Raw genomic sequence first — 16,340 nt, forward strand, 5'->3', positions numbered from 1 at the left:
TTTATTATTAAATAATAAAACTGTAATAATTTATATAATAAAGATTGTTTATCACAAAATAAGGGCTGAGTTTTTTTAAATAGGAATTTTGTTAATGCTTATAAAGCACTTATGGAATAAGTTAGTATTATAGATGGTGTTCTAAATCAAGTTATAGATAAACTTGTATTTAAAAGTAATTATAAAACTTTGAAAGAAAGAAAGAAATAAACAGTCGAGTAAATCCTTGTGAGTTTTCGGGGATAATTCCTAAATATTTATATTAATTAATGGGATTTTCGAGTTAGTTTTTGGCAGATCGCAGTAAACAACTTTTTGAGGTAGCTGAAATTAAACAATGAATATCATATATATTATATTATATTTGTCGTAACTAAAAAATATTGTTTTCGGTACAAAATGCTTCTTTTGCAGTGAGCTGTGAAATTATATAATACACGGCGAATAACAGTGAATCTTTGCAATAATTCCTACAATTTACTTATAACTGTTTCAGATCTTCCAGACGAATCTCCAAAGTAAATCAGGTCATTCAGCGAAACGACCATAATATACTATTACTCTAAATACCATTATAAATAATTTCAAATATGATGGTCTATTACTTTTAACAAAATAGTAGTCAGAAAAATTGGCCTAAATGATGATAGACGTGTGGTTTATTATCAAATCTAGTTTACATATTGGCAACACAAACTGCATCCTCTATTAATTCATCATGCATGACAGATCTTGATAGACTGTCATAAGTCATATGAATAATCATAAAACAGATTAAGTAGACGATAATAGTGTCTATGAAGAGTAAAGTATACCAGAAAAAAAATGTGGCTTGATTATGGTTATCTTGTTGAATGTGAGGGACGTATATGTTTTTAGATATATATGATATATATAATATGAGAACTGACTACATATATATTATGATATTGAAGATGAGTAACTAATAGGGCATTTTCAGTCTTCAACATACTTATTACTATAGTTTATCTAATACTAAGTTTAGTTCTCTAAATTCTTTAAGCGTATGCATCTATCATGATTAGCAATATGATATAAGGTTTTGGGTGATAGGTACATTAAAAAAACTACCATAAAATATATACCAAGTACTTTCTTAATGGTAGTTTTTTTACACAGAAAATGGTTATACAGTTAATAGCTGTCTGAATGGGCAAACAGGGTTATCTATGAACTCCCAAAAAAATTGAATCCCTAACATTAAATCAATTAGCCTTAAAGGCAAATCAAATTTTATTGTATCTGTAAACATATGTATATATATAGTCTTTTCAATTCTCCCGCGCAAAGAATAGTGCCACAGATTCTAAATATCCCTCACATTTAGTACACATCCGTAGTACTAAGAAGAGAAAGAGATGTGAGGAACAATATTAATACACGAGTACATAAAAATAGAATATTCTATACGAGGGTAATAGTAGATAAAACAATTAACAATGTAGAATACAACAGAAAATATGTATGCAAAAGTAGTTTTGTCTCTTTTATTCCCCGCACAAACAATCTGCAGCCACAGTGGGAGACAATCTTGTGACCACTATATAGTGGTTGTGTGGGCTGTTACTACTTAGCACCTGTATTCACAACGATCCTTGGTACAAATAAATTTTAGGTGTTCGGTTGGAAGTACGGGGACATATTCCACAACGCTTTTAGTTCTACCCAAAGGTTAGGTGATATAGAATGCCATATCACATTAAGATCACCTCTTGTACAATTTTTACTGTGCAATTAAGAATTAAAAAAATATATATTCGTCCTCGTAAAATTGTATGCGATATTTTGGCATTTGGTAAATAATACAATTTTTCTTCGCAGGTAACACTTTAGAGCACAGAGCTCCTAGTAATAGATATTGTTCTGGAGTTTAGTAGTTAGTCTACGCCTAGTTTGACATTAAACGGGAAGTAAGTAGTCTATACCGGAAACGAAAACAGAACCTGCGCAAAATATGCCGCTCTTTAACTCCGAATATTTGAAATAATTAAACCGTATTCTTGAGATTAGTAAAATATTTAAACCTTTTCACTAAATTTCGTCATTAGTTTTAATATCATGATTCTGTTATGAAAAATAATCAAAATAATTACGTAAATAAATTTTAATAAATAAATCACTGACACTTTCTAAATTTTTGATAATTAAAACAAATTTTGTAATTAAAGTCCAGAGGCATGACAAAGATATTTCTTTAGAAAACATCTGTATTCAGTGGAAGTTATGCTCAAATTTACCTTTACCTACATTAATTTTTCTTTAAATTATTTATTGTCTGTCTTGCATCTATTTAGACGAGAAGAAAACGAAATTGTACGGATTCTTCTGTAGAATAGGTCCATAATAATTATTTTATAGAATTAGTTTCCTTTCTTTCTTTCTTCTTATTTTTACAACTTATACCTACGAATATTAATAGGTAGGACCTATATACAACGATGATCATTATTAATTATAAATTCCCATATACCAGTAGTATATGTTAAAAGTCATTATTGATTTCAATTGTTACTTGCGGTTATATTTTTGCAATTTCAACATCGATTTGATAAATAATAATATTAACCTAGAGCAAATCACATAGCGCCGCATAAACTAATAGGAATACTTAAATACATACAAAACACCCGTATAAATACAAAGAAACATGAGGCTCATAAGTACAAATGCTTGTACCGTGCGGGGTATCGAATCCGTGATCAATAGTAAGGTGGTGTGTTGAATCAGTAGACCACCAAGGTCGTTAAAACATAACGACCTTGTTTTCGACCACGTGTTTCATTTAGACGAATACACTAAAAAAATACACATATATTTTCTTCCATCCCTATATAACAAAGGAGAATTAAATTATGAAGGTTGAAAATAAAAAAAATCAGTTATATAGAAAATATTTTATAGAAAGCTTATACAATTCAATCCCTGTTTGCTCCTAAAATCAAATCAGTTTATACAATGATAGTGCACAATATTTATAATGAGCTTTCTTTATCTATAACATATCAATATTTACTGTTGTCAGTCAAAATCAACAATCACATTTCAAAGCACCACAAGTCATTGTTAAGCTGGCACGAAACATAGCTTCAAAACATGTCTTGCAAATTTGAACAAACATTTGCGCTGTTTTTTAGCACATATCACAGCTTTCAAAGTTCATATGTGCACTGTGTGTAGCGTGTTCCACTAGCGCAAAGTATTATCCACATAACGCACTTGTTTTCAAAACATTTGTAGGTAAAATACATTTGCGCCAACATTTGTTCAAACCGTTGTAGCTATGTATTGTGCCGGGGTTACATTTATCTTCCGTCTATACGTAGACCTCTCCGCGTTTAGAGCCGTTCGTTTTTCGTTTAAATTCTGGAGGCGTGCCAGTGCTAGCAGCACTATGTTCGCTGTCGCGATCGGATGTAGGTAGCTCTATGACAGTGGCACGGGTAGGGGCCGGTGAGCTGCTTGTGGTGCCGCGGTCTGCGCGAGGTGTAGATGGCGTTGAGCCAACTATGGACAGCTGTGTAACCCCCAAGGGGCCCAGCGTCACTGGCGTCACCACAGGTGCTGCGGTCAACATTGGCGTGATGCCAGAAGGCGAGAGCACAGCCTGCGCCAACGCTGCCGTGCCCGGTTGGCCAGCATGCAAAGTATTATTTACCGAGCCGCTATCCAGCTCTTGTATGGGCGAGAGTACCAGTGCACCCAGCACGGGCACTTCGTTCTGGTAACCTTGGTGGGCCATTATGACCCCCATGTTTTGCATACCCATTGCGAGGCGACTCTCTCGGTCGATTACCTCTTTTGTCACATCCGGTGTGGGAATTCGGGGTCGGTTGCGTAACGTTATAGGTACTGCAGACCCGTTGCTCTTTTGACCACCTGAAACAAAATGACAATCGTTGGAAAAGTGTTACCACCACTTTTAGAGATTAGACCACATAAATAAAGTTAGAACTTAAGATGGCAATAGATTGCAAATTGTTGTGAACATTTCGAAATTGTTAAAACTATAGAAGTTAAGATTTCAAATCTATAACATATAAATAAAATTGGAGTCTATGTTTGTAATATTCACATAACCGTTTTTTACTATATGCATATTAATATAAATACGATATATACACCAAAATAACATTTTTTACAATTTTGTACATCTGTCTGTTTGTTCCGGCTAATCGCTGAAATGACTGGACCGCTTTTGACGGGAGTTTTATGGCAGGTAGCTGATGTAATAACGATATGTAACGATATGTATGTAAATACGATAACGAGGCTACCCTAATTATAAGAAGAAATATTTTCTTTTAGAAAAATAAAGCTAAATTCCACGCGGACGAAGTCATTTTTATAATATTACAGAATAGTTACACATAATATTATATCGTAATTATGATTATGAAACATATTATGTTATTAGGTATGTTGTGTATTGAGTACGTATTTAATTAATGCAATTTTATTAATTAATGTAATTGTAATTACTTTAGAATTACATTAATAAATAATATATTTATATAATTGAATTTATATATGTACTAGCATTCCACCCGCGGCTTCGCCCGCGTGGACATAGAATATATAGGTTGTCGCTCGTTTAAAGATCCGTGTCATGTAGTGGGACGTTATATATCCTAAACCTTCCTCTTGAGTCACTGTATCTATTCTGTCTTTTAAAAAAAAACGCATCAAAATCCGTGATGGTTTTTAAGATCAAAACATACATAGGTCTATTACGATATTTTAACCGGAAATTGAAGCCGTTTAAATGGTATTGGCAGATAAGTTGGTCATCGGTATTCTTGGTATATGAGCGAGTAGCCCGGCTGCCGGGGCCCGTGCCGGTGGCAACAATTAAATTGTCCTTCAATTCCTTAGTATGCAGCCTCTGATGGATTTACATTTCTCAAAATCATGATTGGATCACTTTTGAGAAATTCCGATTTTTGACGTCAAATCGTATGGTATTAATGAACTGCGTTTTCGATATTAGTCACGGTGTCGATTGATTTGTAATTTTTTATTTGTCCGGGAACTTTTTGAATAATCAGATTATTTCGTATATTATTCGGATATTGACAGTATCATTGTTAGGTAACACATTGTTAGGTAGCCCTAGATGACAATGAAAGCCTTTTTTGTGCAAATTCTCGATATCAGGCTATGCATCATCTTTCAAAGTCCAGAAATAAATCACAATTTCTAAATTATGGATGATTTGACCACCCTAGATCAAATCATCCATAATTTAGAAATTGTGATTTATTTCTGGACCCACCCTACTCATTCAGAAATAAATCACAATTTCTATTTAAATTTTGAGTGGATAAAATTCTTTCCCCAAATTTGAGCAGTTTCCATGAAAATAAGCTCTCTTATTCGTCCATAATTTTAAACTTTCAATTAAAGTTCATAAAAGAGACGTTAATAACAAGGAGAGTCTGTCAGAAATCTCCAGCAAATACAAAAGTAATCCAGCCCATGAGAGCAGAGTTGTTTCTAAGATCTTTTAAGGTTCTATCCGATGCATCTATGGCTCATGGTGCATTCATCCCACATAACCAATGAGGCATCTTGTAATAACTTATCAAAGGCCCTATTTTGTGGATATAACATGTAGATTGTTGCTCAAGATTTACGGATAGCGGAAGTTTAAAAGTAGAATGAGTAGTTTTCCATCCTTTATGACAGTTGCAGCAATTCCTGTCGATGCAAATGCTATCGCTATCTTCCCCGATTGTATTATCTAAGCAAGTATCCCCCCACCTGTGTACTCATACCCCAGTGACGCCCCTACATCGCAGGTTTATAGCTGACAGAAGTGTAGGTTTACATTGTTAAATTCGTAATATCTTTCGAATGGTATGTCCGAATTACAGAACAGGTATTGAAGCAGTCGTTAATATGTGGTATTTTATTTTGATAAGTATTAATACCAAGATACAAAATAAAGATGCTTTTCTAGCGGCGACACTTTAAATAAATTTATAAAAAAAAAAAATACTCATTGTATCATAACTATAATAGATGGACATATGCCGTCGTGACACTTTTTATAGATAATGATGTTCTCTGCAAAGTTGTAGTATATCATTTTATTCTATCATCAATAGTTTTCGCAGCGCATGCGGTGTTAGTTATTTTTTGTGAAATTTTTCACACCTTGGGTTACATTATTGGAGATTTGGTAAGGATCTCTATTTTTTTTAGAAATATAATATAGCCTATGAAACTCTGGGATAGTGTAGCTTCCTATTGGTGAAATATTTTTTCAAATCAGTCCAGTAGTTTCGGAGCCTATACAATACAAACAAACAAACTTTTCCTCTTTATAATTTTAGTATGATAGTATGATTAATTATTGTATATTATGACTTTCCATATATGTAAGAAATTTTTTACATTGATTAATAAATGAAATATGAAAATAGTAATAGCATACCATGTCTAGAATTCTGACGGTGTTGGCCTCGACCAGATTTCCGTCCCACTAGTCGATCATAGAGAGACATTTTTTGTGGAGCGTGCTGCTGCACGGTTGGTTGACCCGCCTCGGGGCTCGAGTACACCACTGAGTTATGACGATTTCGTCCAAAGAAACCACCAGAAGAATATGCTGTAGACGCCGAACGGACTGATCCCATTCTTGATATTTGCCTTTGAAACCAGTTTTTCCGTCTTTCTACTAGTGGCGTATCTACACTCTCCTGAAAACATGAAAACCATTTGGAAACTATTAGATTAAATATAATATATATATTTTATTTAATTAATTATATGTATAAATGTCTTATTCATACATATAATGCCTATTTACAAGGAAATACAGATAATTTATAAGGATTGATTCTTCGCTGCTTTATAAAAAATATTTTTATGTCTTCATGGGTAGACAACTCCTGACAAATCAACATAAATTATTAAGGACTAAACTGAATTAACAGTATATTGATAATAGTTATTGACATAGTGTATATATGAAGAAAGAGTGATATCAAGTTATTCTCAAGACTGATATGGACCATAGCATAATGTTTTGGTAGCATTTGATTAATAAAAAAACATTTCTTATATTCATAAATTTGTCACCAAGGAAATTCATTCAGCCCTTATATCACCGCCTACCAAAGAATACTGTAACCGAAAGGATTTTGTATAACAGAGCCTTTCAAAATTACTACTGTTAATCCGTATAAATGGACGATTTATGCAAAACTGAATATTTGTTTTGTTTATGAATATATGTTTTTTAAATATCTAAAACATAAAATTTTTTTTAAACCATCCTTATATTACATATATACATCTTAAAATCTAATACTATGTGCTCTGTACAAGGAACTAACGAGAATATGGTAGCAACGTATATATTGAAGATAGTTTGTTTATATCAATAAATGGGGTAAAATTACATTCCTGGTGGCAACCCGTGACAGAAGGCAGACTTATTTCAAGTATATATGTCATTAAATATGATCCATTGTTACATTAATAACAGTATATTAACCTAGTTGTTTACTATCCCGACATATTACAAACTTCAATTACTTCAGTTCAAAACTAATTCAAATTAATCAAATTGTTATATCTAACTCGACACCAATAGTCCTTAAGGAGTCCTTAGACTAATATAATCACCGCATGCTTGTTTGCCACCATTTCCATGGTATAAAAAAAAGGCCCGATTGTTTATTTTAATGGTAGTAAGTTCAACATCATCATTATTTCGGTAGACAGCCTCGGTGGGCTAGCCATTAAGCCCACACCGCTTTTCTTCCGATGGTTGCGGATTCGATTCCTCGTACGGTACGAACATTTGTCTAATTGTTGGTATCGGTCTGGGTATTTTCTGTGTATATTTACAAAAAAATCTATGTATTAATATCAGTTTTCTAGTACCCATAACACAAGCTCTGCTTAGTTTGGGATTAGGTGGCTCTATGTGAATTGTCCGTGTTATTATTATTCCAGCCCGGAAGACCACCGTTGAACAAAAGCCCCCCTTAAAAATCTCTACAACGATCGGTCCCGCGCTGCTCGCAGCCAACGCTTTCCAGAGATCTTAACCAAATCGTCGGTCCACCTTGTCGAAGGCCTTCTCACGCTGCGTCTTCCGGTTCGCAGTCGTCACTCAAGGACTTTACTGCCCCAACGGCCATTTGGCCGTTACCGAAGTAAATTATTAAGATGGTACTAACATAATCAGCATAAGTTTCATCATGACTCTTCCTCGGTGCTTGTACATTAGCATACACAGCGTCTTCAGCTTTCACTTTGTAGTGATCCGCTGAGCATGGCGGCTCGTGACGTCTATAATGTTCTGAGGCCACTGTATACGGCAGGTCCTTTGGTACAACTTCCTCCCAGTACTGGTCCTTCAGTAATTCAGGATGTTCCTCATGCATTTCATCGACTATCATATAGGCTGCCTAGAATAGAAGAATTAATTGGTCAGTGCTTATAATTAAGGAATAATCTGCACAAATCGTCTGCATACGCAATTTACGCGGACATGACAAAAGGACCTTTTATGTCATTTTATTGAACAAAATTACCAAAGATAGTCTGGAGAAAGTAATCTGCAAGGATATCTCAGTGAAATTAAAGAATAATGACATCTTAGTTATCTGGAATAGCAACGCATAAGTATATATCAGATATCACAAGATAACGTGTTGTTCGTAGAGCTGTTCATCTGGTGACGAAACGACATCCAAGCGAATTAAACTTAAAAACTTTTACCATCTTTTCATTGATTAGAAGAGAAATCATAAGATGAATAAAAGTACTAAATGAAATAGGATAATAACATCAATGAATATTTTTATATACTCTATATGTACAGTATCATACGGTTAAATTACTGCAGAAAATACATATAGTACAAAATCAGATATATAAATACTACTACAGATAATATTTATTGCAGTATAACAAAAATATAAAGCACGTTCATACAGTTTGTTACAATTATTTTGTGACGCTCTAAAATATAGACACAGAACCTCAAAATATTATAATTAATTGTCATTATTTCACTAAATTATTAACAATATTCTTAACATAAAATACTGCTATTTTTATATCATAATTACTACAAATATGTTGCGAAAATCATCGCTATTGACATGAGTAGTGGTGTATGCTTTAATAATTTTTTTTCCATTCTATTTAATTTTTGTATCGTGGCGTAATGGATTACTGCCCTGAATTACACATAAGAAATGGTGAGTTAATATCTGGCCATTGGCCAGAAATAACAAATTTAGTCGTTCATTTATATTTCTGACTTTGGTGAAGAAAATACTGATGTCAAACCAAAGAGTAATCCAATACACTTGTTCTCTGCGACTTTGAATTAAAATAGGAGTGTATTTGTATTCAAAATAGCAGAAGAGGCAAGCAAAATGCATACTGAACAAATGGACAATGTCAATAATCGAGTGATACTGAACGCTAACTGGGACAAACGTTCTGACGTTGTGCTGCGATGGTTATCACCTCACCAATGTTGCGTTATATAAATATGATGTGATGAGGTGTCGCTACTTAATTTATTTGTTTCCTGTATTATCTAGGGAGTAAGTTTATAGGGGTAATAATTGAACTACATTAGCAAGTTTATTTGATAGTATGCTACATGGCTTATTAGTAATGCGTACATTCGAGATTCGGAAAAGGGGATTGTTAGTAACGTGAACTGATGATCTTATTGCTAGCAATGTACCAATGTCAGGTTGACCTCCATGCGGTTCCCCAGGAAACCATCGTGATAAATACTTGGTACATTTATCACGATGGGCTAACTGACCTGACCTTATGCTCATCTTATCATCCTCCACTGGCGTCCCACCAGCGTTAACCGTTAGGGCAGGCGGGCGCGCCATTCCATTATCATGCATAAAAAAACGTGTACATTCGACACGGAGTTGTAACGTGGATTGATTTTACACTTAATTTGACTAATGGAATTTTGACTACCGAGTGTTGATAGAAATATTACAAGTGTAGGCACAACGATACGTGTGTATCTTTTTACCTTTATATGCCTGTCGATGAGCCAATTCAGTTCAATGTCATCATCATCTTCACCAAACGGATTGATAAGAACTTCAGCTACTTTCAACCACCCCACGTAGAAACAAAACTGAAAAAGAATAATAGGATTACAGTATCTAATAATAATAACAACCCAGCGGCATCTAGTCCCATGGTAAGTTGAGGTTGTGTTATGGGTACTTAGATATAAAAAATATCTAGCAATAATGAAGATGTGCTAAACCACTACTTCTACCACCGAGGCAGGCAGAACTGACCGGTGGGGATCGTGACATAGCATATAACGTGAACGGGCTGAACGGGCTGAAAGGGCGAAAGGTCCTATGTAAATAAATAAATTTGAGTTTTTGTTTGAGTTTTCAGTTTACATCAGATGTATAGAAATATATATATTCTTTATTCAAATAAACTCAATACAAGCACTTTTGAATAGTCATACTTTTTATTCTACCATCCATATGGAACGCAGACTCATCACAAGAATAAGCAATCTCTGTCTCTCATGTTGCCGAGAACTAAGCACTCTATTACTTGTCATATATTATATGCATTGGCAGTGATATCGGATATAATTTAAACCAATACTCAACTTATTAAGCTAGGTGTTTGGTGGAGGACATAGGTAAAAGAGAGGTGTTCACTAGTGGCCTTATTACTAAAAATGTAGATACCATATCAGGTTGATCATGGTTTGATGAAATCTATTGTTATTTTCTTCCAATTGTCTTCCACTGGTGCCTCTTCAGCTTATATCTTTAACAGGGGCATTATTTCATTCTTATTTATAAAAACAACTACCTGTAGAGCTGTGAAGAGTGGGAAGTAAACATCAGGTTCATATTTTGACGTGCTTCCAGGTGCAGCCGGAACCAATTGTCGTCCCATAAGAGCAGCAACGAAGTATGTGTAGAGAGACAGTGTTACCACCTGAAAAAGTAATTATTCATATATAAGTTATGGACAAATAATCATAACGCTATAATAATAAGAAATTTAAATTGTTATCAAGAGTTTAAATCGATACTTAAAAGTAATTCTAAAGTACGATGAAAAATTATTACGTTTATACACTTAATAATATAAATTGAGATGCATATATTGAAGGATTTGGACTGATATTTTTTCTACAGGAGGCAAAAATAGTAATCTTAATCTATGTATCTACATTACGATTAAAAAATTATCCAACTACAAAGTTTCAGTGAGTAAGGAGTTAGTTAGTGTCTTCATACAAAGAATTTGGTCATTGACTGGTGTACCTAATATTAGTTAGGGCTAAAATAGCATTCTAATGGCGAAAGAATTTTTCACAATATATATATATATTCGTTATAAATTTATTATAATTATAATATATTCATTATTCGTTATAAAATCAATTGTTTTCCATATTTCTAACAGGCATAGTGATATTTATAATATAACGTAATTAGATCTCTTATTTTATGCAAATATTCATAATTTTCCAATCGCTATTACTAGGACAAAATAAAGACTTAGCAAATAAAGACTTCTAGATTTAAGTTTAAGATGTTTAAGAACAAAGTATTATAATTAGTAACAATAGTTTAATATTTCTTAGCAAGTCATTGTATTGACAACATACAGCAAAACAGCAGAACATATCACAGAGTCACGTATAACGAAGTAGAAACGTGAGACCTCGCCGCCCGCATGCCCAGATAATTGTTATGTTACGGTTGTTATCATTGGAACGAATTAGCCCATATTTCAAATCGCATAACCTAACACGTCTCGTACACCGGCATTTGTATTTTTCTTAGTCTATCTTCACCAGAAACTTTTTTCTGTAATTATTATCAGTTACAAATTACGTTACATATTATGATGGTATGGGGAGGGTTTACAAATTGGACATTACATGACATGGAGTTCGAGGAGGAGTTATGAAATCTAGAAACCCGTCAATCCTGCTAGGAGACTGCCGGAGGTTTTGAAGTTGAGGCAGAGGAGAAGGGGAGGGCTTTACTGAAATTGGTGTGAGGCAATTTATGGGAGACCCTCAATGCGGATCAGCGAGTCCATCATTTGTATTTTAAAATAACAAATTAATGTAAACAAGCTAATCCGCGCAACTTAAAACAGCGTTAGATTTCCCTAGCTTTTGCTACATTTTTCATTGCAGCTCAGTTCATAGAGATCGCATTGTGATGTTATATAGCCTATAACTTACCTTCCTCATATAGTAAAACCAATACAGGATTTCCAAAATCGGTTACCAGACATTACCCACTCCAACCTCAAAAACTTTAACGATAGAATTATTATTTTTTAATTTTATTTCCATTGTAACATGTTAATCTGTCAGACGTTACTTAGTAACTCCTTCTTAAAGACGGTTGAAAATATAGCGATGGATTAGATCTGCGCGAATTTATTATAGTAAAACTATTAAAACTAAAGCAACTGAAATTAATTCTGTACAACGATTGGACATGACGTTCGACCCTGAACTAAGTGTACAAATTATATCTAAGTATATCTTATAATTACACAGCCTTTAGCATCAATAACAGGTTATTACGTATTATCGGACTATTTACTCAGATTTAAGTAACAATAGTACTTGGCAGGGTGGGGGGAGAGATTTGTTAGTTACGGGGACAAGTAGCCATATTGATAGCAATTTATACCGAGGTAGACATGTCTGCGTAGGTATACCAGTATCACAAAAGTATTTTTTATTTGTTTTATATGTCCCGGTGGAAGGGTGAGATAAGACAATAAAATTACCGAATAAAAGCGAGATATCTTAGACTTCAGGAACATTAACGAATGTGAATTGAAGGTGTCTGGAGATGTCTGTAGCACTGTTCAGTATATATTGTATAGTGGCGGCTATTTCCACTTACCATCAGGACCGCAAGGTTCTTTGGCATTTCAATTATAAAAAAAAATCACTAGAGTATCCCATTAATATCTATCATAATATATCTTAATAATACATAATAATATTAATTAGGTATATATTGTTTCTTTAGTTAGGGCTATATTTATATATAGATATAGAAACAGGTTTTTAACTTTCCTTCTTTAATAATTGTGTTATTTTAAGGTTTTGGATTGCAGTACTATAAAATTAATTCTCCTTCAGTTAGAAATTAACAAGGATAATTTTAAAAATTGGGAGATTACATAAAAGCTTAATAAAAAAGTGGTTTTTACTTGTGTACTTTACTTTTTAATTTGTAAAAAGAAATTTAATTATTGGTCAATATTAAATCTGAGACATAAAAGGACTGGTTACAAACCTGAGTATAGACTAGAGGAACACACACTGTGTCGTATCCGATCAATGCCCCCAAGCGCCGTCTGATATCTGATAGTTCCACCAACAAAGTCTGTACTATGTGATCACTCGTTATTAGACCTTCTTTTCTAGCTCTGTTTATAATATTTGTTGCCCATACAAGAGGCATCCAGTACTTTGACATTGGACTTTTTCCATCCATTTTCTCGAAAACTTTCCTTTCGCTTTCCAACATGAGGCCTGTAACAAAAAGTTTATTATCTTGAGCATGACTAAATAGATAAATATAGATAATTAATTTAATATCAAATTGAAGGATGCATTCATTTAAACTATATTTATATTGGATGAGGTTCCTACTGACAATATTTTATTGCAGTTTGCACATGCGGGCATCATATTGAATATTGTGAATAATGAATACTTAGAATTCGCTATAGCGAGATTGATCATTCGTAAATAAAATCGCATGGACGCCACAATTAGAGTTCAGGTCACTTACCAGAATCAACAACATGCTGCCAAGTTGGAAAACGTCGTTTTACCCTTAAAGATACCCTTTGGAGTGTGATAACATATGCAAGGATCGCGTATCTTACAATGTTTCGTCTCATTAACCTACCAGTTTCGTCCTGAAATCAAAATAAATATACATTGAAATAATGTGTTTACGAAATTGTTAAAGATGTTATGCAATATTATTTATTTAAATAATTTGCTTTTTTTTCTGTAAAAGAAAGTTGACAATCGTAGAAAAGAATAGTCTGTGCTTAATCTAGGAGTAGATGTAGTACAATACAGAAGCAAATTAACATGGGCTAAGCATAGATATCATGCATATTTGCTCAGAATGAATGTTAGTGCAACCTTTCTTAAATACCCAGATACTGTAGCTGAAATGTGCTCATTTATTGATAAGATTATATGGTAGAAATATATTATTTTAAATATGTAAATGTTACTAAAAATTAATGCTATTAAGACACACACTTTTTCTGAGATGAAAGCCTATGGAGCAAAGGTATGGCACGTTTATAAATATTTAGACAGTATGTCCAATAACCTCTGTTTACCCGCAAAAGATCTGGCATGAAGATAAAGAAATAAAATAATTACATGTTGATGTTCTTGAAAAACGATATGACAATACACATCATGTCTTCAGAAATAAATAGAAAAACATATATAGATAGACATATATAGGAAAATACACATATATACATACACACTAAAGCTGAGTAAAAAGCGTGGAAATGCTATATATATCATATATATTAAAAATTAAAATATATACAGATAATCGCTTTGCAAAACAAATAAAATTTCATCACATTTAGACAAGCACTTCGCTACGCATGTGCAAACATAAAATAGAAGACTGGTTGATAAATAACATCGCAATAATAAGTATGGATGTCTATTTAAGTTTTAGTGATGATACAGTGTAATATACATACAAGAAACATCATCGGTTTGAGAGAACCACTGACACATATCAGAATTATCCTATTTAAAACATAGCATGCAACATGCACAAAAAAAAGAATAGCTAATCAGTATAAAAATATTTTTTGTTAATAATAATAAAATATATTGTGCACAGAGATAAAATACAAGAAGAAAAACAGCAAATAAAAACAAAATTTAGTCTTATCGCTATAAACTATCTCTTACAGACAACCTGGATTGTTATTGGAATGGCAAACAAGCTGACAGCCCACTTCATGGTAAGTGATAACCGTCTATATATTTACATAGGACAACATCAACAACTTCATGCCAGCATGTAAAGTCTCATACGTGCCATTCCGGGGGACTGTGATTCATGGCTAGTACCATGTTATTTCACTGCCTTTAACCGAAATATGTGAGATAGATGTACCCATCATCGGCATGAGGCAGATGATTTTGAACAAAGTCTACAACGATCAAATTCGAAATTACCATTACGACCTCGGTGGTCTAGTATAGCGATTTAGTACACCGCCTTACTTCCGATGGTCGCGGGTTCGATTCCTCGCATAGTGGAAGCATTTGTATTCATGAGTATGATTGTTTGTATCGGTCTGGGTGTTTTCAAAGTATAATATGTATGTATTTACGACAAAAAAAAATATCTAAGTATTTGTATCAGTTGTCTAGTACCCATAACACAAGCTTTAGCTAGGTTAACTTGGGTCTAGATAGCGCTTTGTGAATTTTCCTGAGATTATTATTATATATTAATACGTGAAGTAAAAACTTCGTACCCCATTTTTTACGAAAATTGTGCGCACGGAGGGGTATGAAATTTCGTATTGAACATTGGAGTAAAAATATACAATAATATAATAGAGTGTAGAATACTAATATTATATAAAATTATGCATAATAAATTAAATAATAAAAAAACGTTACACACACCACTATCTATTTGAAACACACGCATATATATTCTTTTGTTTATTGTTAACGTCTGTAGTAAAATTGATAATAGTATTATTGTTTGTCTTTAATATTACTTTTTTATAGTCTTACTGAATAATACATTAATTTATGCCTATAATTGCCTAAACCTCATAGTAAGGAAATTATCTTTAAAAGTTCGCAATTTACACTCTCAAGTTCATATTAATATAACTTTATGATATGAATAAATCTACGTTACATAAAGCGCTTAAGATGTGCAATTATTTTTATTATACCTTTAAATTTCACATTGGATTGGACATGCAAATAATTTTATTGCCGAAACCACAATTTTAGACGCATTTTGCTCGTATTGCGTACAAATATGTACAATATGTTTTTAATATCACCACATACGTGTACGCCTTGATAGAACCTTGTTCTTGAAGCAACAATAAATCGCGCACCTGTTTCAATATAATTCAATTAGGTACATAGCACGTACAAAAATACAGAGCAAATAATACACAAGTACCCATTATGCGTAGCGTCCAATTGGTAATTGTTTATCATGTATGTATTTGTCGATACACATATTCGTTGCACA

The 16,340-nt window shown here is 33.2% G+C and overlaps 1 protein-coding gene across 2 annotated transcripts in view; it reads right to left on the reverse strand.

Moving 5' to 3' along the window:
- Window positions 1-2,931: 2,931 nt before the first annotated feature.
- The window catches only part of LOC131849211 (bestrophin-4), a 56,166-nt gene continuing 42,757 nt past the window's right edge, over window positions 2,932-16,340 (reverse strand). For both annotated transcript variants that reach the window (XM_059199227.1, XM_059199226.1), the window contains exons 5-11: window positions 13,848-13,977; window positions 13,347-13,585; window positions 10,873-11,001; window positions 10,055-10,162; window positions 8,214-8,444; window positions 6,458-6,722; window positions 2,932-3,897 (exon numbers count right to left, since the gene is read on the reverse strand). In XM_059199227.1, coding sequence (XP_059055210.1) covers window positions 3,335-3,897; window positions 6,458-6,722; window positions 8,214-8,444; window positions 10,055-10,162; window positions 10,873-11,001; window positions 13,347-13,585; window positions 13,848-13,977 — 1,665 coding nt within the window. In that variant the 3' untranslated portion in view covers window positions 2,932-3,334. The remainder of the gene's footprint in view (window positions 3,898-6,457; window positions 6,723-8,213; window positions 8,445-10,054; window positions 10,163-10,872; window positions 11,002-13,346; window positions 13,586-13,847; window positions 13,978-16,340) is intronic.

The sequence above is a fragment of the Achroia grisella genome, unplaced genomic scaffold (genome assembly GCF_030625045.1).
Source record: "Achroia grisella isolate CSIRO2021 unplaced genomic scaffold, CSIRO_AGI_Agris_v1 utg640, whole genome shotgun sequence".
Lineage (NCBI taxonomy): Eukaryota > Metazoa > Arthropoda > Insecta > Lepidoptera > Pyralidae > Achroia > Achroia grisella.